At 38.1% G+C, this 25331-nt stretch overlaps 2 protein-coding genes and 2 pseudogenes across 3 annotated transcripts; all 4 read right to left on the minus strand.

The window, feature by feature from the left end:
- Positions 1 to 887: 887 nt before the first annotated feature.
- Positions 888 to 3880, minus strand: LOC116250606 (shikimate O-hydroxycinnamoyltransferase-like). 2 transcript variants are annotated; one of them, XM_031624359.2, is made up of 3 exons: positions 3675 to 3880; positions 2333 to 2744; positions 888 to 1943 (listed from the first exon to the last, which is right to left on the minus strand). In XM_031624359.2, the coding sequence occupies exons 2-3, from the start codon at positions 2738 to 2740 to the stop codon at positions 1032 to 1034; spliced, it is 1320 nt and encodes a 439-aa protein (XP_031480219.1). In that variant the 5' UTR covers positions 2741 to 2744; positions 3675 to 3880; the 3' UTR covers positions 888 to 1031. The 2 variants fall into 2 exon arrangements, with proteins under 2 accessions (XP_031480219.1, XP_049932587.1); XM_050076630.1 differs by lacking the exon at positions 3675 to 3880 and adding an exon at positions 3011 to 3136.
- Positions 3881 to 12898: 9018 nt separating this feature from the next.
- LOC116250609 (shikimate O-hydroxycinnamoyltransferase-like) lies at positions 12899 to 15990 on the minus strand (annotated as a pseudogene).
- Positions 15991 to 22066: 6076 nt separating this feature from the next.
- The window catches only part of LOC116250420 (shikimate O-hydroxycinnamoyltransferase-like), a 41937-nt pseudogene continuing 38672 nt past the window's right edge, over positions 22067 to 25331 (minus strand).
- Positions 22738 to 23329, minus strand: LOC116250610 (shikimate O-hydroxycinnamoyltransferase-like). Its single transcript, XM_050076631.1, has one exon. It carries the CDS (start codon positions 23137 to 23139, stop codon positions 22750 to 22752), a length of 390 nt encoding a protein of 129 aa, XP_049932588.1. The 5' UTR covers positions 23140 to 23329; the 3' UTR covers positions 22738 to 22749.

The raw sequence follows: 25331 nt of genomic DNA on the forward strand, positions 1-25331 counted from the left end.
AGTTCTCTGTTGGATTGTTGGTTCTAACTTTTGGTGTGTTTAATTTTCAATAAGGTTCTTTGTTAAACACCAGATCTTTTTATATCCTGCTGGTATTGGTGATTATCTGATGTTCCTAGTAGGTGGGCGACAGATTGATTTTCTTTTCTTTGTCTTGCAGAGTCGGGAGGAGTTGGAGTTTTATCCAATCGGAGTTTTATCCAATCGCTAGATGGAGGTAGGTGATTGAACAAAAAAAGAAAGGAATTGGTGAGTTCATTATACATGTATGAGTATGAGGTCTCCACGATGAAACAGAAGAGCCACGATGAAACAGAAGAGCCAGATGGAAAAGACACTGTAATTTTAAGAGATTTTTTGGCATTCTTTCTTGAAATTGCATAGGCATTATGTGAAGGCTAAGAATTCATGAGTGGTTTTTGTTTAGAGTTTTGTAAATGTATGTGAGTTTCCTGTATGAAAATATGTTGTTGGGAGGTTTCTTTGAAAATGTATTAAAATTTCACTGGCCTTGTCCATTTTCTGAAGTTGGAAGTAACTCACATTTGAGCTAGCGTTATGTCTGCTATATGATATAACATGTTCAAAAAATAAGATATCATATAGCGGACAGAACAAATATAATAACCAAAACTGATTAGAGAAGATACAAACACCGGATAAAATAGACAAAACTAACCATAAAAAACACAAACATTAACAAAATGAATGGATCAGATCAGACAGAATAGACACACACGAAACAAACGCCAGACAAGAAGAACACAATGTTCTGTTCTTAAAATCATCAAACGGTGGACAAGAAACATCATTGTTCGTAAGGACGAGACAATAGTATAATGGACAGGACGTTCTGTCTGTCTTATCTCAATGGACAACAATCAAACGACCTCTAAAAATACATCTTTTATTCATATCTTTTTCAAATATGTAAAAGCCACCCATATAATCATGCATTGAGAAAGACAACACACAAAGTGCTGCTGCATCTGGCAAATAAAGCAGCAGATATCGGCAAGTTATGGACGGACTCATATTTCATATATAAATTTCTCAAAAGCTTTCATGTGGTTAGGTTGCAGAGCAATGGCAATAGACAGGCTACCATCATTGGAAGGGCTAGGCAGCATGAAAGCCAAGCCCTCATAAGCTATGCCCCCAGGTCCCATGAAAATGGGCCTCCCCCACCCAAAATCCGCATCATGAATGGGCAGCCTGGTCCAGCTGGTGATGCCTAGGTTCGGGCACTCAAAAGTGTGTGCCCCGCGAACGAGCGTGCTCAGGTCGGGCTGCAGCTCTAGGTAGTCGAGCGCCGACCTCAAGTACTGGTTGTCCATTATTGAGATTGCATCGTGGATTTTGCTTGCAGCGTAGTATGTTGGCATGGCCACTAGGTTGCCGGAGATCGCGACAGGCGTCGTGGTGAAGATGACATTGCCGAAGTAACCCGCCGGTAGCGGTGGCTGGAGCCGTGAGCGGCCGTCCGTGGCTATGTACAACTTGGTTTCTTGGTCATGGTCTAGGCCTCTGGCCATGCAAACGCATCTCCATACGTGCCCGGACAGCATTTCATAGGAACTATAGCTGATGGAGTTATCTCCTTCTTTGGCCTTGTTCTTCAACTTTGTTAATTGGTTCCGGGTAAGTTTGAAAATTGCCACGGATGGAGGGGTGGTTTGGTGTTTTCCATGTGGTATCTCTGTCAGGATCTTGTTTTTCAATGGGGGAGGAGGCTGATACTCTATATGAGGGAAGGCAGGCATTGGAGGATCCCTTGGCCTTAAGATGGTCCGATTCCGATCAATGAAAGGGAGGGAATTCACATCCATGCCACGAGCAATATCGGACCAGGAATTAATAAAATGCAGACCCGAGAACCCGTCGGCAACGTGATGCTGCATGCCAACCCCTACACTGACGCCTCCACATTTGAAAAACGTGACCTGCCAAACATGTCCCAAATAAATCGGGTTTTAGTTCGCAAACCCAATGATCAGAGAATCTTTGGATCTGATTCGTTTCGGACGTGGACAATATTTAAAGGAAAAACTTTGACAAATATCTCGTTTTCTATCAAATCCAAAAATAGCCTTAAATCCTAAAAACAGGAGAAATAAGGAGGGACTTCGGCCTCTTCCTAACAATTAACATGCTGAAAATGAAAGAAAAATAATGAAAAATGGAAGAATAAAGTCGCTCCAAGTAAATCTTTGAAAATTATTAAATTTAACATCTTACGATATTTTAAACATTTTTAATGACACATTACGACTTCTTAGCTGCTTGCAAGAATAAATGATGTTCGTCACGATGAATCAGCAAGAGAATTTACCTGAAGGACCAAGAGAGGGTAGGAAGAGATTTGTCCGGTGTAGTCAATAGCTGGGATGAGCTGCTTGAGCTCCATGGTAGGAGCAAAATCTCCAAAATCGGCCACCGTCGCCTCCGCCACGGCCTCAACAAAGAGAACCCCATGGCCATTGCAGTCGATCTCGATTCGACCATCTTCATCTCGCCGAAGCCTGCCGGCCATGGGGTAGAACGGAACAAGTGCTCTGCTCAGTGCGTCTTTTATCACCTCCGTGTCGAAGAAGTTGTGGCTGCCATCAAATCTATAGAAGTAAACGCTTGGAGTGTGCATCCTTGGCACCAAAAGGTCCAGATTCGATTTCCACAGCCCGTGATGTGGTGTCTCGGCCGCCGGCCGGACCATGGTTGAGTCTTTCACTGTGATGATCATTCTCCTGTATGGTGCAGAATCCGTCATATTCACGTGACAGTAAGAGATTATTATTCATTGGTGAAAATGGTAGGAAATGTTTCCTTAGTTTAAATAATATCGATGCATCATGATGAAACTCAATAAGACACTATTATTCTATATGGACTATGACAGGTACTTGGTTGTAGATGAAAGTCAATAAGAAGAGTCAATAAGTAAAATATGATTATATGACCGGAAGCGATCAATAAAAAAAAAAAAAACTTGCTATAAAGTGAAAATGCTTACTTTTCTATAATCTTTTAGGCTCCATAAGTCGAACTAGAACTTGACAGACAACCAGAGAAACTTCAGGTAGAGGGCAGTTGACCCAGAAAAAATTACAGTGGCAGGGCCGGCAGGATTTGGGACTAGGGTTCAGGTTACAGTGGCGCCACTGGTGACACAGAAGCCTAGTTGTAAAATCTCTCAGCACATTATAGATCTTTAAAAAAAAAAATCATTCAACTGTCAAAATTTATACAGAATATGAATATATATCGGTTAAATATATGCCACAAAGATCAGATTCGTGGTTTTCAAGCCGCAGAAGTATTGAAGTTGAAAAATCAGATGAAATATATCCCACAAAGATCAATTCGTGGGTTTCAAGCCGCAGGAATATTGAAGTTGAAAAACCAGTGGTGGGCCTAACCGTCGGTGAATTGCTCAAAATCTGCGGCGATGCCGGAATTGCTAGTTTTTGGGTAGCAGGAGTAGCTGAGATTATGATCATTCTTTGAAGGTAATAAACAGATCGTTACTTTCCAAAGCAAGGTGGTCATCACCTGTCATCTCTCTTTCTCTGTCTCTCTGCTATTTACAGTTACCAAGTTCCAAAGGAAGAAGCTGAACATGTATATATCGCCAAGGAACTAAAGAGTAGGAGGATGAGTTCTTCTAGGCCGCTTACCTTGTGAAAATGGGAAACTGAAGATCTATGGATGATGAAAAGGACTATTCCTCGCAACTGAAGATTTTGATAGAAGGGTCTCCTTTTCTTCTTGTTGACAGACAAAAGAAGGAAAAAGAAACAAGGAAGAGAGAGAGCGAGAGAGAGAGAGAGAGGGAGAGAGTTGGGCCTTGTTACTGGACACCAGCAACCACGAGGTGAACTTCTTTCATATAAGAGAGAGAGAGAGAGAGAGAGAGAGAGAGAGAGAGAGAGGACAAACAATAGCTAGGCAGGAAAAGGAAATTTCCATTATACTTTTTTTTTTTTCATTTTGAAAGATTGTGCTTCAATTTTAGATCCTAGGTGAATCGAGACTTTAAACATGAGGATATCTTCCTTGTTTGAAAGATGCATAGGTTACAACAATAATTGGTTGGAATTCACGTTTCTTAATTAATTTACGGATTTATAGTCAGACCCTCATCCCCACTACGGAATAAGGCAACAAGAAGGATCTTAAATTCATGGTTTTAAATACATAAGTTCACAAACGCACTATGAATTCAGGTGGACTTCACTTTATTTAGATCTAGCCTTCTATCTGATCTGAGCCGGGTAATGAACCCAAAGAGAGAGAGAGATATATGTGTTTGTCATGCGTGTGTGTGTGTGTATATATATATATATATATATATGAAAGTTGGAGAGAATGACCGTTACCTCCATTGAAAAGATTATGTCTAGCCCTGCAGGACTTAAGAGGACCTGAAACTCAAGATCCAACTTCATTGGAGAGGGCAGTTTGAAGAGTAGGTGAATGGCGCACTTGGCATGATAATCTATTTGGAAAAATACACACACACTCACACACATGTATGTAACCTGACATCATAGCTTTAATTGCTTTCCTACAGTCACTGACGTTAATGCATAAAACTCCTTGTGAGATCTTGACGTGAAGAAGCTGATCATGGCGTTCGCGGTCTATTGCGGGTAATGTTAATCTCAAGTCATTTCTTTTACGGGGCTGGCGAGGATGTGGTCGGTTGAGGAGCAGAGATTGTTGCAACTGCTGCAGGGGGCAGGTGAGATAACAATATGAAGCTGATGCTTCGTCTCACGCTTAAAGGAGTAGAAATTAAGGGAGTGCATCCTTTGGAGTAAAATTTAAGTTACCGATCGACCCATTAACTACCAAGCAAGTAAAAGGAAAGGGGCAAGTTTCCTTACCATCTGCACCAATGCAGCGATGGAAAAACGGCAAACTTGACATACCTTATTTCTAATGTGAAATAAATTTATTTTGAATCAAGAATTCCTTGTTTCAATCTCATGGGAATCTGAGTCACGTTTGATGTGTGGCAATTCCGGTGCTCTGTACATTGATTCATTGCTTTCGTGTGTGGCTTCTAGTGCGTCGCCTACAAAATGTTTGATGAAAAACCTCAACAGGCTGCAAGCGTTATGAAAACCGGTTTGTGAACCGAAGGCTCGACGACTCGATCGGTTGAGCAGTCGATTCACTGATTTAGATGAATAATCTCCTGTGAATCAGCTAAAGTTATTTTTCACAAAATAAAAAAAAATTAAAGTAAGAAATAAAATATATTGAAAGCAAGTTCGTGCTTGCAATTGACATATGGCACACCCGTATCAGTCATATAAAGAAAAAATTTAGAGTCAGCCAATATGTAAATATCATTTTTTTTTTATTATGTGGACAATTACCCACATGTGTTTCTACCCCTGAGAGGGGATCTCAAATAAATTGTTATTGAGTCATTGTATGCTTAGTTTGATTTTTCCAATATATATATATATATATATATATATATATATATATATATATATTTCACATTTAACATTTTAAAAACTTTTTTTGTCCTTGAAATGAGGCTGCGGTATTTTGGTTATTCCATTCTGTCATGCATAATTTGGTTCATATTCACGTCGTTTTACATTGTCCCATAATATGGACCGAAAGAAAGGAAGAAAGGAGAGGCAAGTTTACTCTAGTGTTTGGGTTATTATTATTTTTTTTACTAAGAAGCTTTTTGGCATTAAGAATAAGGTGTGAATGCCTTATGATCCTATCATAAAAATTGTGGTAGCTAGATTCATCAAACACTTAAACATGTCTCACATAAATCTACCCCAATTTTAAGGTAGATTAATGAAACATTCACATGTTGTAATGCCAAACGGCTATTAAGAAGCCTTTTGTTAACTGACAACACTTTATGAGTGTTTAATGTATTTGCCCAAGAAATTGTGTCAAATCTTTTGTACTTTGAGTTTTAGTATTTTGAGGTTAGATTTCTGAAAGACTCACCAGTATTCCAAACACCCCCTAGGAAGAACTTGGTTTGTCCAGGATCTCAAATTCATGGCTATAATGTGTCAAGATATTGACATTAAAATCAACTAAAGATTTCAATTCCTAGCTTAATAACAGGTTCGATTTATAGGATATTTAGTTAGGGGGAAAATAAAGGTTTTGGATTTTTCATTTGTTTTTTTTTTTTTTTTTTTTAAGTCCAATAGAAAATCTAAAGAATTGGTACTATGCCGAGACAGATTTGTGTGGAGCATCTAGACGGTTGCAAATGTACTATTGGGAAATCAAATTTGTGTTAAGAAACTATTTGATAAGAACAAAATTGTGTTTTTTAAAACATGTGTTTTTCAATTATATGATACAAGAATCCTAGGCTTTTGTTACTTGATTAAGGATATTATCTTTGATCTCTTTCCGACTCTTTGTGGCATACTATTTTGATAGAAATCATCTATTTACATTCCATGCTTTGGAATTTTGATTCACGAATAAAAATTTCTCCTCCAATTGAAATGGAATCAAAATTCCAGATTTCAGTTTCCTAATTTCGGAAGCAGAATGTCTCGTTTGTTTAATAAAAGTAATTTCTTAAAAATTGAGCACTCTGATTCTGCTATATATATCAAACGCCCCTTATATTGCTAAGGCCAAGTCTCTCTCCTTGGATGTATTTTCAAGTACTATCTGGATAACCGGTCGCAGGAAAAGATTTACTTCATATATATCTCGTTAAATTGTATTTAAAACTCAAGAGGAAGAAAATTTTGCTTACGTTTTTTCTTTGTTGTCATTAAAAGGGAAAAATCAATGTTTCTAAGCAAAAAATGTTTTTTTTTTCCGAAAGTCTCGTTTCGGCAAAAAATCTTGACATTAGTAAATTTATGATGCTTGATGCTTCGATATTTTTGAAAAAAAAAAGTTTTGCAGCATGCATTTTAGAATATGAAAAAATAAAAAAATCGCAAAATATAGTTTATTTCAACGCTTGATGATTAGAAAAGGTATAAAATTCTTTTATTAATTTTAATTATGTCAATTACGATTTGAGTGACAAATTGTGCCGCTCTTTGTAAAATTTAAGCCAAAATATGTTTCTTTACTTTGTAAAATTTAAGCCAAAATAACTCAACTTTGAGATTACATAATAAAAGCTAACGCCTCTCCTCTCAAGAAATGGGATCATTAGTTAGAGAGAGAGATAGAGATCCAACAGAATTTTTGATGGGCCACTGCCTACACCAACCCATCAAAAAACTTCTTACAAATCACATTGTCATGACAAAAATTATGTGTGGCACCTTCACTAAACTTCACCTACATGTCATCATGCCATTGTCGGTTTATGCCCAGCAATTTATGTGGTTAGATCTAACCAGAAATGGGAGATTGTCCAAACCTAACCGTCCTTAAATCTGCGGTTCTGCACTTGTGCTTCAGTAACCGTCATTCTTATTCGCTCTTGATTTAGTGCTAATGTTAAGGTCGATCATCTGCTCGCCTAGGGAGACTTCCGCTTCACGCTTGCCCTCTTGAGTTGTGCTTACTTACTCATTTCTTGTTGAACCTTTTCCAAAATGCTCAACTCTCAATTTCGAAACAATACATACTTATCGTACGATACGCAACGATAAGTATGTATAGGTCGATGAAACCTATACGATACGTAACACGATACGCGTGTGTATCGTGCCCATGTCGTCTGTATCGTACGATACGGGCGATACACCCCCGTATCTCGTACGATACGGGAGAAAACATAAAATTTCTTATTTTTTAAAAGTTTAAACACTCCTCCCTCTCTCTCTTCTTGTATTTAAAGACTCTAATAAACATAGGAGGGAGAGATTTTGCCCATTTTCATAACAATTAACTGAGGATTCATCAATTTGGGAGATATCATCGTTGAATCATGAAAGATGATAACTATATGTTTGAACTTACAAAATTGTGATGTAATCTACGTCCTAAAACTCCAAGTCTTAAGACTCTAAGTCCTAAAATTCAATAAAATTTTTAAATTTAAAATTGTGATGGATGCTTATTATATTATTTTGAATATTTGATTTCTTATTTTTGAATGTGTTATTGATACTTGATAGTATACACATGAATGTTCCTTATGTATGATGATCTTTTTATATTTGAATACATTTTTTATTTTTCTTGATTTCTGATTTTTTGTTCATTTTTTCCAGTTTTTTCTTTATTTTCTCTGATTTTTAAATATTTTTTAAAATTAAAAAATTATTTTACGATATGTTACGCTACGTTACCATACGACGTATAGGTCGGCCCGACCGATACGCGATACACTACACCTTTTATAACATTGCATTAAACAGTAAATTTTACATGAACAGTAAATTTTATAGTTTGATCCTCAATTCCATTCTGCTATTCATTTGAATAGTCAATTCAATTCTCATAGATATTATTTACCCGAACAATTCAATTCTCATAGATATTATTTATCCTGAGCTGTCAATTTTACATTAGATATACTACATGCCAATTAAGAATGTCCACTTCTTACTCAAATCCCTCATCCCAGAGACAAAGAGGAGGTGAATCCCAGAGATAAGAGGAAAGAACCATGAATTTCGGAGGATTCTCCATACGTCCACATAAAATAAAAAAGTTAGATCTCGATCAACTCAAAGATCTCACTAGCTTCTCGATCTCAATACTTACCTCTGAAGTGGGCTGCTCACGATCTGGCGCGTTTTCCCGCCGCTAGTGCCACGGCAAAAAGCGAGGCTTTCATAAAATCACGCAGGAAGTGTGGTGGTAATATTAAATGTTCGCATTTTTTCACGATTTTAAGTTCCAAAAATCGAATTCCGGGCGTCAATAACGAGTTTCTTTGTTAACAGAATTCCAGGCCTGAGCTGCAAAATTCAGAAATTAAAGGCAAAAAGCTCTGCTTCAAGTGAATGATAAACACTGCACTTAATGAACTCAGCTAGAGAAAGAGAGAGAGAGAGCTCATAGAATGTAAATATATAACAAAATTTGAGGACAAGAAGTCCCTTAAATACAAAAACAATCCGCAAAAAATAAACCGCAAGCAACTAAGTATACTGATAATTATATTTACTGGCTATTAAAAGGGCCCTATCATTTGAAAGACTGGGCAAGATGGACCCAAAGTGTGATGGCAGGCAGAGGCAAAGGCAGGTGTGGGCAACATGAGGGCAGTTGCCCCCCCCCATGAATATTGACACCACCAATCAATTTTTCTCACCTACATGTCACAGTGCCCTTGCCGGTTTATGCCCAACAATTTATCTGGTTAGATCTAACCAGAAATCGGATATCGTCCAAACCTAACCGTCCTTAAATCTGTGGTTCAGTACTTGTGCTTCAATAACTGTCATTCTTATTCGCTCTTGATTTAGCGCTAATCTTCTGCTCACGTATGGAGACCTCTGCTTCACTCTTGCCCTCGTGAGTTGTGCTTCTTTACTCACTCAATTCTTGTTGGACCTTTTCCAAAATGCTCAACTCTCAATTTCAAAACAATGTTTCTTGCCTTTCTCTGCCCTTGTGTTCCTTTTTCTATTTCTCGCTCTGTACGTTTGCATGTCTTTTGTTTTCGAGCATGTGGTTTTCTGTTCGTTTTTATTCATTTATATCTTGAATCCAGACCTTAAGAAGCAGTTCTAAATGCAATATCTGATCTAGATTTAGAAGATACAGAATTTATCATTCATGTGAGCACCGCTGAATGGGCACACTTATCACTTAAGTGGGCATTAATTGCCTAAATCATTGTGTATGTCTAGGGATATGTCACAACATGCTACTTGAGTTGTTTAGAACTGGATGTGGCTTAAAGGAATATAATTCAAATATTTGTTTGGAATTTAGTAGTGCAGGTTAAATCTATGTGTGTGTCCACCCACGTGTTTTGTAAGTAAAGTCTAGGAGTTACAGATACTCTTTGGGGCACTTGATTACCCCATATTTGAAATTCATGGATCTGATCTGGATCTAATGTAGCACATTTTTACTTATGCGGCAAAAGGACCATAGTCAAATCCATAGTTCATCAAACTAAGGATCTAGATCAGACATAAAATCCACAGTTAATGACATTATTTTACTTTTTGTTATTGATAAAAGGTCAAATTTAAGATTGGAGGGAATAGATTTTAAAATCATTTGTAAGACATATAGCCATAGTTTTGTAGAAAAACATCAACGCTATCAATAAGTAGTTTGTCCGTTAAGTCTCATGGGCAGTTTATATCAAGAAATTCCCAATTAAATAGTGAAAAAGTTTGTTATTTTTCTACACAATATCATCCCATTTTATTCATTCTTGTTCGGCGCCATGGTGCAGCCATTCTTAATGAAAAGGTAAACTGATCATTTTGACATGGAGAAGACTTTGTTACGTTGAAAAGTCACATTGTTTGTTCATTTGAATATAGAATGACAGTGCTTCTGCGATTATTATTATTATATTCAAAAGCATGCCAATTTTTTGCTTTTTGCTCAATTCTATACTTAAACAATTTCATGAAGGGCTCTTATACATACTAAACGTAGTGATAATTAACCACAAAACCTTATTGGCATGCTTCAAGGGGCTAATATAGCTGGTTAGGCAGGTGGCATGTAACCTGTTTGATTCTTATGGGTATTGAAGTGGGATTGTGATAGTCTAATTGATAAGTACCCATTCAAGTCATGATTCACCAAAAAACACAAAGTAGTGGAAATATAAATACTAAACGTACTGATAATTAACCACAAGGATCTTACTGGCATGCCTTAAGGGGCATAATATAGCTGGTCAGGTAGGCGGGCATGTAAAAGACATGCAGCATGTTCGAACCTATGGTTATTACTTCTCTGGACCATAAAAAATGGAGTCGTGATAATCTAATTGATAGGCATCCACCAAGTCCCAATTCAACCAAAGACCCAGAAGCAGTGGAAATATACATACTAAATGTACTCATAATTAACCATAAAGATGAGATGTCAAACGAGAAGTAATATAGCTGGTCAGGCAGGCAGACAAGTAGAAGACATGTAACGTGTTCGATTCCTGTGTGTACTACTTCTAAACTATAAAAAGTAGGATTATGATACTCTAATTGATAGGTATCCATCCACCCAAGTCCCGATTCAAAGACCCCAGAAGTAGAGGAAATGGGAGGGATCTTCCAATATTTTTTTGAGCTGGGTTGTTAATTTTCTGCTCCTTATTGCCATAGATAAGGAAAATTGTAAAGGGGTAGTGAATATCATAATCAAAATATACCAAATGACTTTTCATGGAAGGATCTTTTTTAAAACACTTTCAAGGCATAGGAAAAGATTTTTATTCTATGATATTCTTCATTGTGTAGGAAAAATGAATATTTCCATGAGCGGTTCAACCTTGGTCCCTCCTAGTGAGACGCCTCGACATGGGCTATGGTTCTCAAAGTTGGACCGTGCAATGTTCATCGTTCATGTCCCGTTCGTCTACTTTTACAGACCAAACCGTAGCAACAATTTCTTCGATAGTAAGGTGGTTAAAGAATCTTTGGGTAGAGCCCTCGTTGCATTTTATCCCTTCGTTGGAAGACTACGTCGCTTCGAGGATGGTCAATTGGACATCAACTTTAACGAAGATAACTCATGATTTGTACAATATTCCATATGATTTTCGATGTTTGTTAAATAAGAATGAAGTTTTAAAGTTCAAGAAGACAAAATGTCAAGGAATATGTGGTGGTCGGCGAGAGCTGAACGATCTTTCTTAGCGGTGTTTTCGTTCTATTATCCAAACACACGAACCAGTTTTTCAAATCGATTAAAAAACTAGTTTTCATAGAACTATTTTTTTTTGTTAAAAGGTGCCATCCAAACGGTACTTAAAAAAACTTTTACGTCAAATTTTGTTATTGGAATTGTGCTTCTATGGGTGCACTATCACTGCGGTGTATTTTCACCTTAAACTAGCAAGTAAAACATAAAACTTCGATCGACAATCAAACTTTTTAATACATGTTTGATTGGCCTTTGTACATGTGCGTAGAGAACGACTTTTTTTCACATGAAATAAAGGCCGGCAATTGAACATGCTCTTATAAAATCCAAGAGAGAGAGATCGTAACGAATGTACACTGGATGTGGACCCTATTACCAATATGTACATTTGCTTTCATGCCGAAACATTACATATGCATGTTCGTGAAATAACAAATATGTATGAAATAACAAATAAGTATGAAATAATGATTATAAACTAACAAAAGATTTATGAAATAATAAAGTAACGACCAAACAAATGTATGAGATAACAGGAAACATAAGTATGAGATAACAACAAATTTATCAGATAATGAAATAATGAGCAGACGTATGAGATAACACTAAATATAAGTATGAGATAATAAAATATTTAAGAGATAATGGATGATTGTATGAGATAATGTTAAATATAAGTATGCATTAATGTTTATGAAATAATAAAATATTCATGAGTTAATAAGATAACGTTATAAGTGGGATAAAAAGACAAAACATTTTCTTACTGCTTAAAGGGGGCATATTGATGATAATGATATGTATATACAAATTGATAAATTTTACCTTTATCGAATCCTAAATCCTTTTTTTTTCAATTTTTATTTTTATCCCTACAAAAAATTTTCTTTTCATATTAATCATTAGGCTTTTTTTGTCATATTTGAAATGACATATAAAATTACCTACAATGTATAAACGAGCTTCGATAAAATCCACCCACGCATCCCAAAAGTACGTCTTTTATTCATATTTTTTTCAAATATGTAAAAGCCATCCATATAATCATGCATTGAGAAAGACAACACACAAAGTGCTGCTGCATCTGGCAAATAAAGCAGCACATGAATTTAAGCAGATATACAATAGAAGCGTGTTTGATCGTGTATCCGAATCCAGAATCCAGATTTAAGTGACAATTAATTGACAAATTTCCAGCACGACTTTGGGCAGACAAGGCGTAGTAAGATCCGGCAAGTTACGGACGGACTCATATTTCATATATCAATTTCTGAAAAGCTTTCATGTGGTCAGGTTGCAGAGCAATGGCAATAGACAGGCTACCATCATTGGAAGGGATAGGTAGCATGAAAGCCAAGCCCTCATAAGCTATGCCCCCAAGTCCCATGAAAATGGGCCTCCCCCACCCAAAATCAGCATCATGAATAGGCTGCCTGGTTCAGCTGGGGATGCCCAGGTTCAGGCACTCAAAAGTGTGTGCCCCACGAATGAGCGTGCTCAGGTCGTGCTGGTGCTCCAGGTAGTCGAGCGCCGACCTCGTGTACTGGTTGTCCATTCTTGAGATTGCATCGTGGATTTTGCTTGCTGCGTAGTATGTTGGCATGGCCACTAGGTCGCCGGAGACAGTGACAGGCGTCGTGGTCAGGGGCGGAGGGAGGGGGGGGGGCGGCTAGGCCATGGCCCCACCCTGGCAAAATGAAAAAAAAAAATTTACATTGAAAAAAAAATTATTTTTTAATCACTCTATGTATTTTTAGATTTAAATTTAGTTTGGCCCTACCCAGATCCAGAGGTTGGACTGCTCTGGCTCCGCCACTGGTCGTGGTGAAGATGACATTGCCTGCCAAAGTAACCCACCGGTAGCGGTGGCTGGAGCCGTGAGCGGCCGTTCGTGGCTATGTACACTTGGTTTCTTACTCATGGTCGAGGCCTCTGGCGATGCAAACGCATCTCCACACGTGGCCTGATAGCATTTCATAGGAACTATAGCTGATGGAGTTATCTCCCCTTGTTTTTCAACTTGGTTAATTGGTCTCGGCGGATGGAGGGGTGGTTTGGGGTTTTCCAAGTGGTATCTCTGTCAGGATCTTGTTTTTCAATGGGGAGGAGGAGGCATAGAGGGAAGACAGACACTGGAGGATCCCTTGCCCTTAAGATGGTCCGATCAATGAACGGGAGGGAATTCACATCCATGCCACGAGCAGTATCTGAGCAGGCATTTACAAAATGCGGACCCGAGAACCCGTCGGCAACGTCATGCCCTTCACTGGCGCCTCCACATTTGAAAAACGTGACCTGCCAAACATGTTCCAAATAAATCGGGTTTTAGTTCGCAAACCCAATGTAGCTAAAATGATCCGAGAATCTTTGGATCTGATTCAATTTGGAACATGGATATAAAATCTTGAAATCGCTTTAAACCTTGGAAACTTCGGCTTCTTTTTAGTAATTAACATACTGAAAATGAAAAAAAATAGTGTAAAATGGAAGAAGAAAGTCGCTACAAGCAAATCTTTTCTGAGAAATTATTAAATTTTAATGTCTTACGATATTTTAAACATTTTTAATGACTGATTACAACTTCCTAGCCGCTTACAAAAATAAATGATATTCGTCACCATGAATCAGGAAGATAAAGAAATTTACCTGAAGGACCAAGAGAGAGTAGGAAGAGATTTCTCCGGTGTAGTCAACAGCTGGGATGAGCTGCTTGAGCTCCATGGTAGGAGCAAATTCTTCAAAATCAGCCACCGTCGCCTTTGCCACGGCCTCAGCAAAGAGAACCCCAAGGCCATTGCAGTCGATCTCGATTCGACCATCTTCATTTCGCCGAAGCCGGCCGGCCATGGGGTAGAACGGAACAAGTGCTCTGCTCAGTGCGTCTTTCATCACCTGCGTGTCGAAGAAGTTGTGGCTGCCATCAAATCTATAGAAGTAAACGCTTGGAGTGTGCATCCTTGGCACCAAAAGGTCCAGATTCGAGTTCCACGGCCCGTGATGTGGTGTCTCGGCCGCCGGCCGGACCATGGTTGAGTCTTTCACTGTGATGATCATTCTCCTGCATGGTGCAGACCGTCAAATTCTTGCTTGTTCGGGCCGGAAATAGGCAACAGCCAACAAGATATTATCATCGGAAAAATTTAACTCTGAACCCCACAAATATATATAAGCCCTTGAATTAACTGTTGACCTCATATTTTCACGTGACAGTAAGAGATTATTATTCTTTGGTGAAAATGGTAGGAAATGTATCCTTAGTTTAAATAATATCAATGCATCAGTCATTCCTTATTCCAAAGCGGGGCAGCGGGGCAACTGGCAAGGTAGAAAAAGACATTATTATTCTATATGGACTATGACAGGTACTTGATTGTAGATCAAACTCAAAATAAGAAGAGTCAATAACTAAAATATGATTATATGACTGGAAGCGAACAATAAAAAAAGAAAACTTGCTATAAAGTGAAAATGCTCACTTTACTATAGTCTTTTAGGCTCCATAAGTCAAACTAGAACTTGACAGACAACCAGAGAAATTTAAGGTAGAGGCAGTTGAACCAGAAAAAATTACAGTGGCAGGGGCGGCAGGACATGAATATATATCGGTTCAGGAAGCTAGATCCTTGATATATATATATTCAATTAACTGATTGGAAAAAACCCGATTAAATATATCCCACAAAGATCAATTCGTGGGTTTCAAGCCGCAGGAATATTGAAGTTGAAAAATCAGTGGTGGGCCTAACCGTCGGTGAATTGCTCAAAATCTGCGGCGAAGCCGGAATTGCTAGTTTTTGGGTCGCAAGAGTCGCTGAGATTATGATCATTCTTTGAAGGTAATAAACAGATCGTTACTTTCCAAAGCAAGGTGGTCATCACCTGTCATCTCTCTCTCTCTCTCTCTCTCTGCTATTTACAGTTACCAAGTTCCAAAGAAGAAGTTGAACATGTATATATTAAGAGTTGCATTATGGCATATTAGAACGAGGACAATTCAAACCAAGATATCGCCAAGGAACTAAAGAGTAGGAGGATGAGTTCTTCTAGGCCGCTTACCTTGTGAAAATTGGAAACTGAAGATCTTTGGATGATAAAAAAGACGATTCCTCGCAACTGAAGATTTTGATAGAAGGGTCTCCTTTTCTTCGTGTTGACACACAAAAAGAAGGAAAAAGAAACAAGGAAAAGAGAAGAGAGAGAGTTGGGCCTTGTTACTGCCTTACTGGACACCAGCAATCACGAGGTGAACGACTTCTTTCATATAAGAGAGAGAGAGAGAGAGAGGACAAACAATAGCTAGGCACGAAAAGGAAATTTCCATTATACTTCTTCTTTATATTTTTGAAAGATTGTGCTTCACTTTCAGATCCTAGGTGAATCGAGACTTTAAATATCAGGATATCTGTTCAATGGATTTCACGTTCCTTGTTTGAAAGATGCATAGGTTACAACAATAATTGGTTCGAACTTCGAATTCACGTTTCTTAATTCATTTACGGATTTATAGTCAGATCCTCATCCCCACTACGGATTAAGGCAACAAGAAGGATCTTAAATTCGTGGTTTTAAATATATATGTTCACAAACGCACTATGAATTCAGGTGGACTTCACTCTATTTAGATCTAGCCTTCTATCTGATCTGAGCCGGGTAATGAACCTAAAGAGAGACAGATATATTTGTGTTTGTCATGCGTTTGTGTGTATATATATATATATATATATATATATATATAGAAGCGGTTATTCTCTATAGCTTTCATATATATATATATATATATATATGAAAGCTACAGAGAATAACCGTTTCCCCTCCATTGAAAAGATTATGTCTAGCCCAGCAGGACCTAGAGGACCTGAAACTCAAGATCCAACTTCATTGAAGAGTAGGTGAATGGTGCACTTGGCATGATAATCTATTTGGAAAAACATACACACACACACACACATATTTAACCTGACCTCATAGCTTTAATTGCTTTCCTACAGTCACTGACGTTAATGCATAAGACTTCCTGTGAGATCTTGACGTGAAGAAGCTGATCATGGCGTTCGCGGTCTATTGCGGGTAATGTTAATCTCAAGTCATTTCTTTTACGGGGCTGGCGAGGATGTGGTCGGTTGAGGAGCAGAGATTGTTGCAACTGCTGCAGGGGGCAGGTGAGATAACAGTATGAAGCTGATGCTTCGTCTCACGCTTAAAGGAGTAGAAATTAAGGGAGTGCATCCTTTGGAGTAAAATTTAAGTTACCGATCGACCCATTAACTACCAAGCAAGTAAAAGGAAAGGGGCAGGTTTCCTTACCATCTGCACCAATGCAGCGATGGAAAAACGGCAAACTTGACATACCTTATTTCTAAAGTGAAATAAATTTATTATGAATCAAGAATTCCTTGTTTCAATCTCATGGGAATCTGAGTCACGTATGATGTGTGGCAATTCCGGTGCTCTGTACATTGATTCATTGCTTTCGTGTGTGGCTTTCAGTGCGTTGCCTACAAAAAGTTTGATGAAAAACCTCAACAGGCTGCAAGCTATGAAAATCGGTTTGTGAACCGAGGGCTCGAAGACTCGATCGGTTGAGCTGCCGATTCACTGATTTAAATGAATAATCTCCTGTGAATCAGTTAAAGTTATTTTTCACAAAATAAAAAAAATTAATGTAAGAAATAAAATATATTAAAAGCAAGTTCGTGTCTGCAATTGACATATGGCACACCCGTATCAGTCACATGAACAAATCGGTTTTCAGCTAACTCGATTCGATTCGGCTTATTCAAGGGCTTCCCAGGTGATTGTTAATTTTCACCTTAGTTTTCATTTGTCTCATTAAACTTTTGTGCAGAGCCAGGCCCCCCTATCTATGTCATACAACAGTGTGAGACGGGCCCCCCGATTTTTTTTTATATTTACATATATTTGGGGGCATTTTTTATATTTAAATAAACAAAAAAATTAGAGTCAGCCAATATGTAAATATCATTTTTTTATGATTATGTGGACAATTACCCACACACACCCACATGTGTTTCTGTGAGAGGGGATCTCAAATAAATTGTTTAGTCCTTAAGAAAAAAATAGATGTAATCTGTAATGATAGAAGGTGACTTAGGCATCATAGCATTTTACCGTTTCCATTGCAGGTGGAACACCATAATAACTAACCAGAACGATAGGCCTTAACATTTACAATCAGGGATTCAGGCAGGCGTTTACCTGGAAATCTGTCCGGTTTTAGAAGAAAATGTACTAGAAACGGCAGGCCCTAGTATGGCCTTCAAGGAAAATCATAAAAGAAAATGAACAGTTCTTTTTTCATCCATTTATTGGACTAGCCAGGACATTGTAACAAAAACCAAGTAGATTTTGGATGCCGAGTAATTTGTGCCTTCGAGATCATCTCGCTGTGGAGACTCATGGTTGATTGCAGAGATCGTCTGAAAGCCTAACTGTATGTTCCCTTCCCTTGTTGGACCTTATTTTGGTGTTAATATTCATCATACCATGGTGGACGGGTTGGCTGCTCTGCATTTTGTGAATTCTTGGTCCGATCTAGCACGGGGCATGGATGTGCATTTTCAATAGCCATTGCCTTGCACTCTGACGCTTTGAGGGCCCTTGAGAAATTGATCTATGATATATGACTCTTCGAGTAGATCACCCTTGATCTTATAATAATCCAGTGCTCCTGGTGCGACTTTGGGATAAACATGTATACATCTCTTTTCCATTTCAGGTTTGAATCTTGTTGTTTGGTTACTTGTCATTGTGCACTTTCTTTTGTACTCCCTTAATCCTCTTTCTCTCTCGTAAACCAAAGTGTTGATTGGCAGCACAAACTGCTCCTTGCTTGCTTTTATTTTTTTTGTTAATGCATGCATAGTAGCTATTGCCTTATCGTTTCTGCTAATAAGTCTTGTTAACTGAACTTTTTTTCCATTTTTCTTGGAGCTGGGTCCTTTAAGTTACATGCTGCTGCAAAGAAAATGGGATGTAAATAGTAATTTGAATGGGATTCAGTATTTGCAGTTTGTCACCGAATCCAAAACTAAATATGGAATTCGGATCGAGTTACTTGAAAATGTTGGATATGCAGGCTTTCAGCCCAAGATTCAGTTTTAGAAATTAATTCTATATCTGAATCTGAGTCCAAGTCGTAATGTAAGTGGCTCTCAACCATGTCGCCTTTGTAAATGGTAGACATGAACCATGTCTCCTACTGCTTAAGTCTCCTTGCTCTGCTCTTATGTATAGGTGAACATTACTAACAAGGGAGATGGCACCCCAGCCCCCCCCTAAAAAAAAAAATAGAAAATCTAAAATTTGTATGTAAAATTTAAAAACTTTCACTTATCCTATATAATAATTTTTAATTGTTAACTACTACTCTCACGGCTGCCATGTTTCCTTCCCCTCTTCCCCTTGACTGAAGGTGTGTGTACAATTTGGTTCGATTCGGTTTACCTTGTTTGTTCCTCAAAAAATAAAATAAAATCAAATATATGACTAAAAATAAATTTTGAAAAAAGGTTGAAAAAGATTATGGTACGGACCGATAAAAAAACCTTCAACACGCAAGCCCAACCACCTTTTGCAATATTTTCTACAATAAACACCCAGTTAGTTCCTTTTTTAAGGGGCCGTTTGATGGCTTGGAAATATATTTTTAGAAATATATTTCTAAAAATATAAGAAATAAAAAAATGAAATCAGAAAAATCTTTTCAATTCCATATTTCAGTTTGATGGTACATAAATATATTTTCAGAGATTTCCTATGAAGGAGCAGGAGAACTACTATGAGCAATAACAAACAAACATGTTACGCAAGAGATCTTAAATATAGTTTCCCAAAGCAGAAATCTTGACGCAGGATCTAATGTTTGAAGATGAAATTAGGTTATATAAAAGTTAATTATGTTGCAGAGGGCGTCAACAGGGAAAAACCAAGCTCAAGCTTGGATAAACAAGCTTGTGACGAGCTCATCTCATGTATGCCTCTACACAGTCTTGCTGCCATCACCAAAGAGCTCCAAACTAAAATCAGACAGCGTTTAAGCAGGACGACATACAAATACATTCTGTCTACATTTAAACAGGACGACATACAAACACATTCATGTCATTCATATTTGGCAACTCTGTTAAAGTCGACATAAATAAACGCCCAAAAAAGCTATGCAACATGTAATGCCTGCAGATCAAACGCCGAACCCAAAAATATATGGAAAAGGAACAGCTTAAAAACCATAAGTCATGGATCATCAGCAGCAGCTGCACATTTAGCACCTCCTCTCCTGTATTAAGCTTTTTTTTTTTATTTCAGGCGTGCCACTTGCTCGACGCCGGCAGAAGACGAATGCTGCTGAAGAATTGGCGGAATGGACAAAAGGGGGCCGGGAAAAACAAGAGAAAAACAGAGTGCGAGAGAGAACAGAGAGAAAGCAGGAGAGAAATATGACCTGAAACAGGAACGTGCAGGAAGCAAGAGGGTTGTCTAGCTTCAGAAGATGAATGATGCTGAAGTGCTGACGGTGAGCACGCTGATGAGGGGACGCAATTTCTGCAACCCTGCAAGAGGAAGACGATCGAATGGGCCGTGATTAAAAAGTGGAAGCGCACGGTCATGGGCAGAATGGAGAAAAGGGTGCCAGAGAAAGCGAGATTGAAAGAGAGAGAGAGCGAGAAAACAAGAGAGAAAGGGAGAGAGATAAACAGGAGAGAAATGGATGTACCTTTCACCGGCTACCGGCGATAGATGCCCGACGCACCGAGAGTGGAAGAGAAGCCTCGGGAGAAATGAACCACCTGCTTCACGGCGCGTGAGGATGCAGAGTCTGCATTGCGTGAGGACGAAGACGAAGAGGGCTGCGGCTGCGAGAGGCGACTGAGGGAAGAGGCTATACGCGCGACCGCGCCTTAACGGTCGCTCAAAAATTTTCGGAAAAATATTTCGGTCTCTCACATGGAAATTTTTTTCGAGAAAAAAAATTTAGGAATCGACCTCAACGGTCAAAACTTTTTTTCTGCGTTTGTTAGGATGAAAAAATTTTGAAATTTTTTATTTTTTTTTTCAGGTGAATAGTAATTTTTCAGGCCATCAAACGGCCCCTAAAAGAGATCCAAATCCTGAGATTCTGGTTCAGGTCAGGTTTATAGGTTGGTGCAATGGTTTGAGCGAGAGTTAGTAAGTAGGCGCCATTTTGGTTCAGGTCAGGTTTCTAGGTTGGTCCAATGGTTGGAGCAAGAGTTAGTGGGCAGTTATTTTTCATTGAAGTTGAAACTTTTTATATTGTGAAAAATGAGACGCTGACATGCAACTTAAAAAGCATGGAATGGGTGGCATCCAAAACAGCAAAATCAACCCCTTACCAAAAGTATAATGGGTGGCACAAGCTGCAGCCACGCTATGTGTGACTTTTGAGCTTCGCTCTCTGGTTGCATATTCCTACTTATAGTAAGCCAATGTACCAAAATTTTGAAGATTATAACATCATCAAAATAACATAAAAATGAAAAATAACAGCCAAATATCAAGCACAAAAATAATGAACAATGTAAAGAAATCATTTTCATCAAAATTTTGAAGTTTCTAATATCTTTAAAATAATATTAAAAAATAAAAAATAACAACTATATAAATAATGAACAATGTAAAGAAAGTACCACTGTTTTTTAGTCATTCAAAAAACCAAAAGTATAGCACAATGCACAAACGACGTAACTCATATTGCTGATAAAATGATGTGAAATTTTATCTTTTAGACAAGTAAGCTCATATAAGCTATGCAGTTAAACACAATAATGAAGCAATAAATTTGTTAGAAATTGCACATGGTACATGTCATTGCCACTGAAAAAAGGGGTTTAAAGAAGGGGGCAGAACCTACACAACATTGTTGCTGAACTTCCAATCTGCAAAGATGGAGATAAGTGTGCTTGTAAACTGTTTGGCTTTGAAGCTTGCGTAATTTAATTGCAGACTGCTGCACGTTGCTGTCACGCACTTGTTCAAAGGCCAAGGTCTCCCCAGATGTAGTTTTGCTGAATCCAATCTAATTTCTTAATGAGACATAAATTTCTTTTCCACATCCAATTTTTTTTAAAGGTTCGCAAAAATACTCACCAGATTACTTTTGTCACAAGAGAGGAACTTTTGTATTCTATGTGACGCGTTCACATGTGATATAGCATTCAATCCACAAGAAAATATTCCAAAGGCAAGACAAAATCAAGCCTGTTTATACTTCAAATCAGGAAGAAGAGGAAAAACACACAAGTTCAGGCGACATGAACAAGAAGAAAGTAGCTGAGGACTAATTCAGCATGTTAATTTAAGCACATGCACACTGGAAACGTGTTTGATCCTGTATCCGAAGCCATAATCCAGATTTAAGTGACAATCGATTGACAAATTTCCAGCAGGATATGAGCTTATGGAAGGACTCATATCTCATATATCAATTTCTCAAAAGACTTCATGTGATCAGGTTTCAGGCTAATGGCAATTGACAGGCTACCATCTTTGGTGGAGGAACTAGGCAGCACCACAGCCAGGCCCTCATAAACTATGCCGCCAGGTCCCATGAAAATGGGCTTGCCCCATCCAAAGTTTGCATCATGGATGGGCAGCTTGGTCCAGCTGGTGATGACCAGGTTCGGGATCCCCAAAGTATGAACCCCTCGAAGGAGCGCACTCAAGTTGGGTTGCGCCTCCAGGTAGTCGAGCGCCGACCTCAAGTACTGGTTGTCCATTCTTGAGATTGCATCGTGGATTTTGCTTGCAGCGTAGTGTGCCGGCATGGCCACTAGGTCGCCGGAGACCGCGGCGGTCGTCGTGGTGAAGATGACATTGCCGAAGTAACCCACCGGTAGAGGTGGCTGGAGCCGTGAGCGGCCGTCCGTGGGTATATACAACTTGGTTTCTTGGTCATGGTCTAGGCCTCTGGCTATGCAAACACATCTCCATACGTGTCCGGACAGCATCTCATAGGAACTGTACATCCGAGTAGTCAACCTTAGGAATTAGCTGAATCATCTCCATGGTGGGAGCAAAATCTCCAAGATCATCTAACTTGCCCTCTGCAACTGCCTCCACGAAGAGGGCACCACAGCCATTGCAGTCGACCTCCGGGCGGCCGCCTTCACCGTGCCGGAGTCTTCCGGCGATCGGATAGAAGGGAACAAGTGCTCTACTCAGCGACTCCTTCATCAATTTGATGTCAAAGAAGTTGTGGCTGCCGTCAGGTCTGTAAAAGTAGACGCTTGGGGTGTGAGCCCTGATCGCCACAAAATCCAAATTTGAGATCCATAAGCAATGTCGCGGGGTCTCATTTGCTGGAAGAACTGTGGTCGAATCTTTCAGTGTAATCCTCATTTTCCTGCATAAATTTCATCATATGTATGATAAAGAACCAAGAAATGCATGTCTGGATGAGCTCATTTGATCTTTGAAAGAAGTTTTGCCACTTACAGAACTAAATGCTGCGGCCGGGCGAAGAGCTGAACAGAACTTTGCGTTTATAGAGAGAGGAAGGTATATATACTGTATGCACACATACCTTGAGACGATATTTTCAACACCATTAATGACGAACAATATTTATTTTTTTTCTGGGAAGCAGCATGCCTTTATGCGTCAACAAGACGTAAGATAGGCAAAAAAACATATAAGAAAAGAAAAAAAGGAACGAGTCATAGAACTTTGAGTTTATAGAGAGAGGAAGGTACATGTCCATATACATATATACTGTATACACACATACCTTCAGAGGATATTTTTAACACCATTAATGACGCACAATATTTAATTATTTTCTAGGAAGCAGCACGCCTTTATGCGTCAACAAGACGTAAGGTAGGCAAAAAACATACAAGAAAAGAAAAAAGGGAGCGAGTCACTGTATTGTTTGAGTGTAATTTTTGCAGGCAGTGGCATAGAAGCTGAAAGACGTTAAGAAGGCTTGGCATTGGCTCGATTTTGATAGAAATCATGTATTTACATTTGATGCTTTGGAATTTTGATTCACGAATGAAAATTTTTGCTCCAATTGAAATGGAATCAAAATTCTAGATTTCAGTTTCCTAATTTCGAAAGCAAAACATCTCGTTTGTTTGATAAAAGTAATTTCTTAAAAATTGAGCACTTTGATTCTGGTATATACATCAAACGCTCCTTGTATTGCCAAGGCCAAGTCTCTCTCCTTGGATGTAGTTTCAAGTAATATCTGGATAACCGGTCGCAGCAAAAGATTTGCTTCATATATAACTCGTAAGATTGTCTTTAAAACTCAAGAGGAAGAAAATTTTGCTTACGTTTTTCCTTTGTTGTCATTAAAAGGGAAAAATCAATGCTTCTAAGCAAAAAATGGTTTTTTAACAGAAGTCTCGTTTCGGCATAAAATCTTGACATTAGTAAATTTAAGATGCTTGATGCATCGATATTTTTGGAAAAAAGAAACTTTTGCAGCATGCATTTTAGAATATGAAAAAATACAAAAAATCACAACATAGAGTTTATTTCAACGCTTGATGATTAGAAAAGGTATACAATTCTTTTATTAATTTTAATTATGTGAATTACGATTTGAGTGAAAAATTGTGCCGCTCTTTGTAAAATTTACGGAAAAGCCAGAATATATTTCTTTACTTTGTGTAGCCAAGCGTTGGTTGGTATGGGCAGCTCTTTAAAATTTATTTATTTTCACGTCATCAAATTTAATAATTATTTTCGTACATTATATGAAAGTGCCGCTTCAAATATAAATGCTTTGAATCAACCATAAATGGTCTACTAATGTCGTATAAATGCTTTTAATCAACCATAAATGGTCTATTAATGTCATATAAATGCTTTTAAACAGATGCTGTCATTCAACTAGTTTTTCTACTTTGCTACTGACTCAACTAAATAAAGTGATCCAACTTATATAAGCAGAGGGATATAGCTGCTATCACAGTAAATTGATCACCATAAAATCAAAGGAGGAAGATTAAAGAATTAGAGAAGTTGAGGATCACTATTCGATAACTATTGTAAAATTAGCATGAGCCATGATAATTATCAATGTAACTCAACTTTGAGATTACATAATAAAAGCTAACGCCTCTCCTCTCCAGAAAAATTATATATATATATATATATATATATATATATATATATATATATATATATATATATATATAGAGAGAGAGAGAGAGAGAGAGAGAGAGAGAGAGAGATCATTGGTGTAGGACTTCTTTTAATCAAATCACAAAAGCAGTAGCAGAGCTCCTTGTGACCACTGTCTACACCAGCCCATCAAAAAACTTCTCACGATATCTTAAGATCACATTGTTATAACTCAAAAATTATATAGCTATCTTAACATTGTTACGGCTCAAAAATTATTTATATTTTTAGAAAAAATAAGACCCTTAAATCCTTCCTTTCCATCTAGTTTATGCACTAATAAGGGCTTACATTTGTGAGCACCTTCTTGCGCTAAACCAAGCAAAGCTAAATTGAAGGCCCGTTCCTTACCTGAAGGACCAAGAAAGGGTAAGAAGATAGTCATCCTAGTAGTCAAC

The sequence above is a fragment of the Nymphaea colorata genome, chromosome 3 (genome assembly GCF_008831285.2).
Source record: "Nymphaea colorata isolate Beijing-Zhang1983 chromosome 3, ASM883128v2, whole genome shotgun sequence".
NCBI lineage: Eukaryota > Viridiplantae > Streptophyta > Magnoliopsida > Nymphaeales > Nymphaeaceae > Nymphaea > Nymphaea colorata.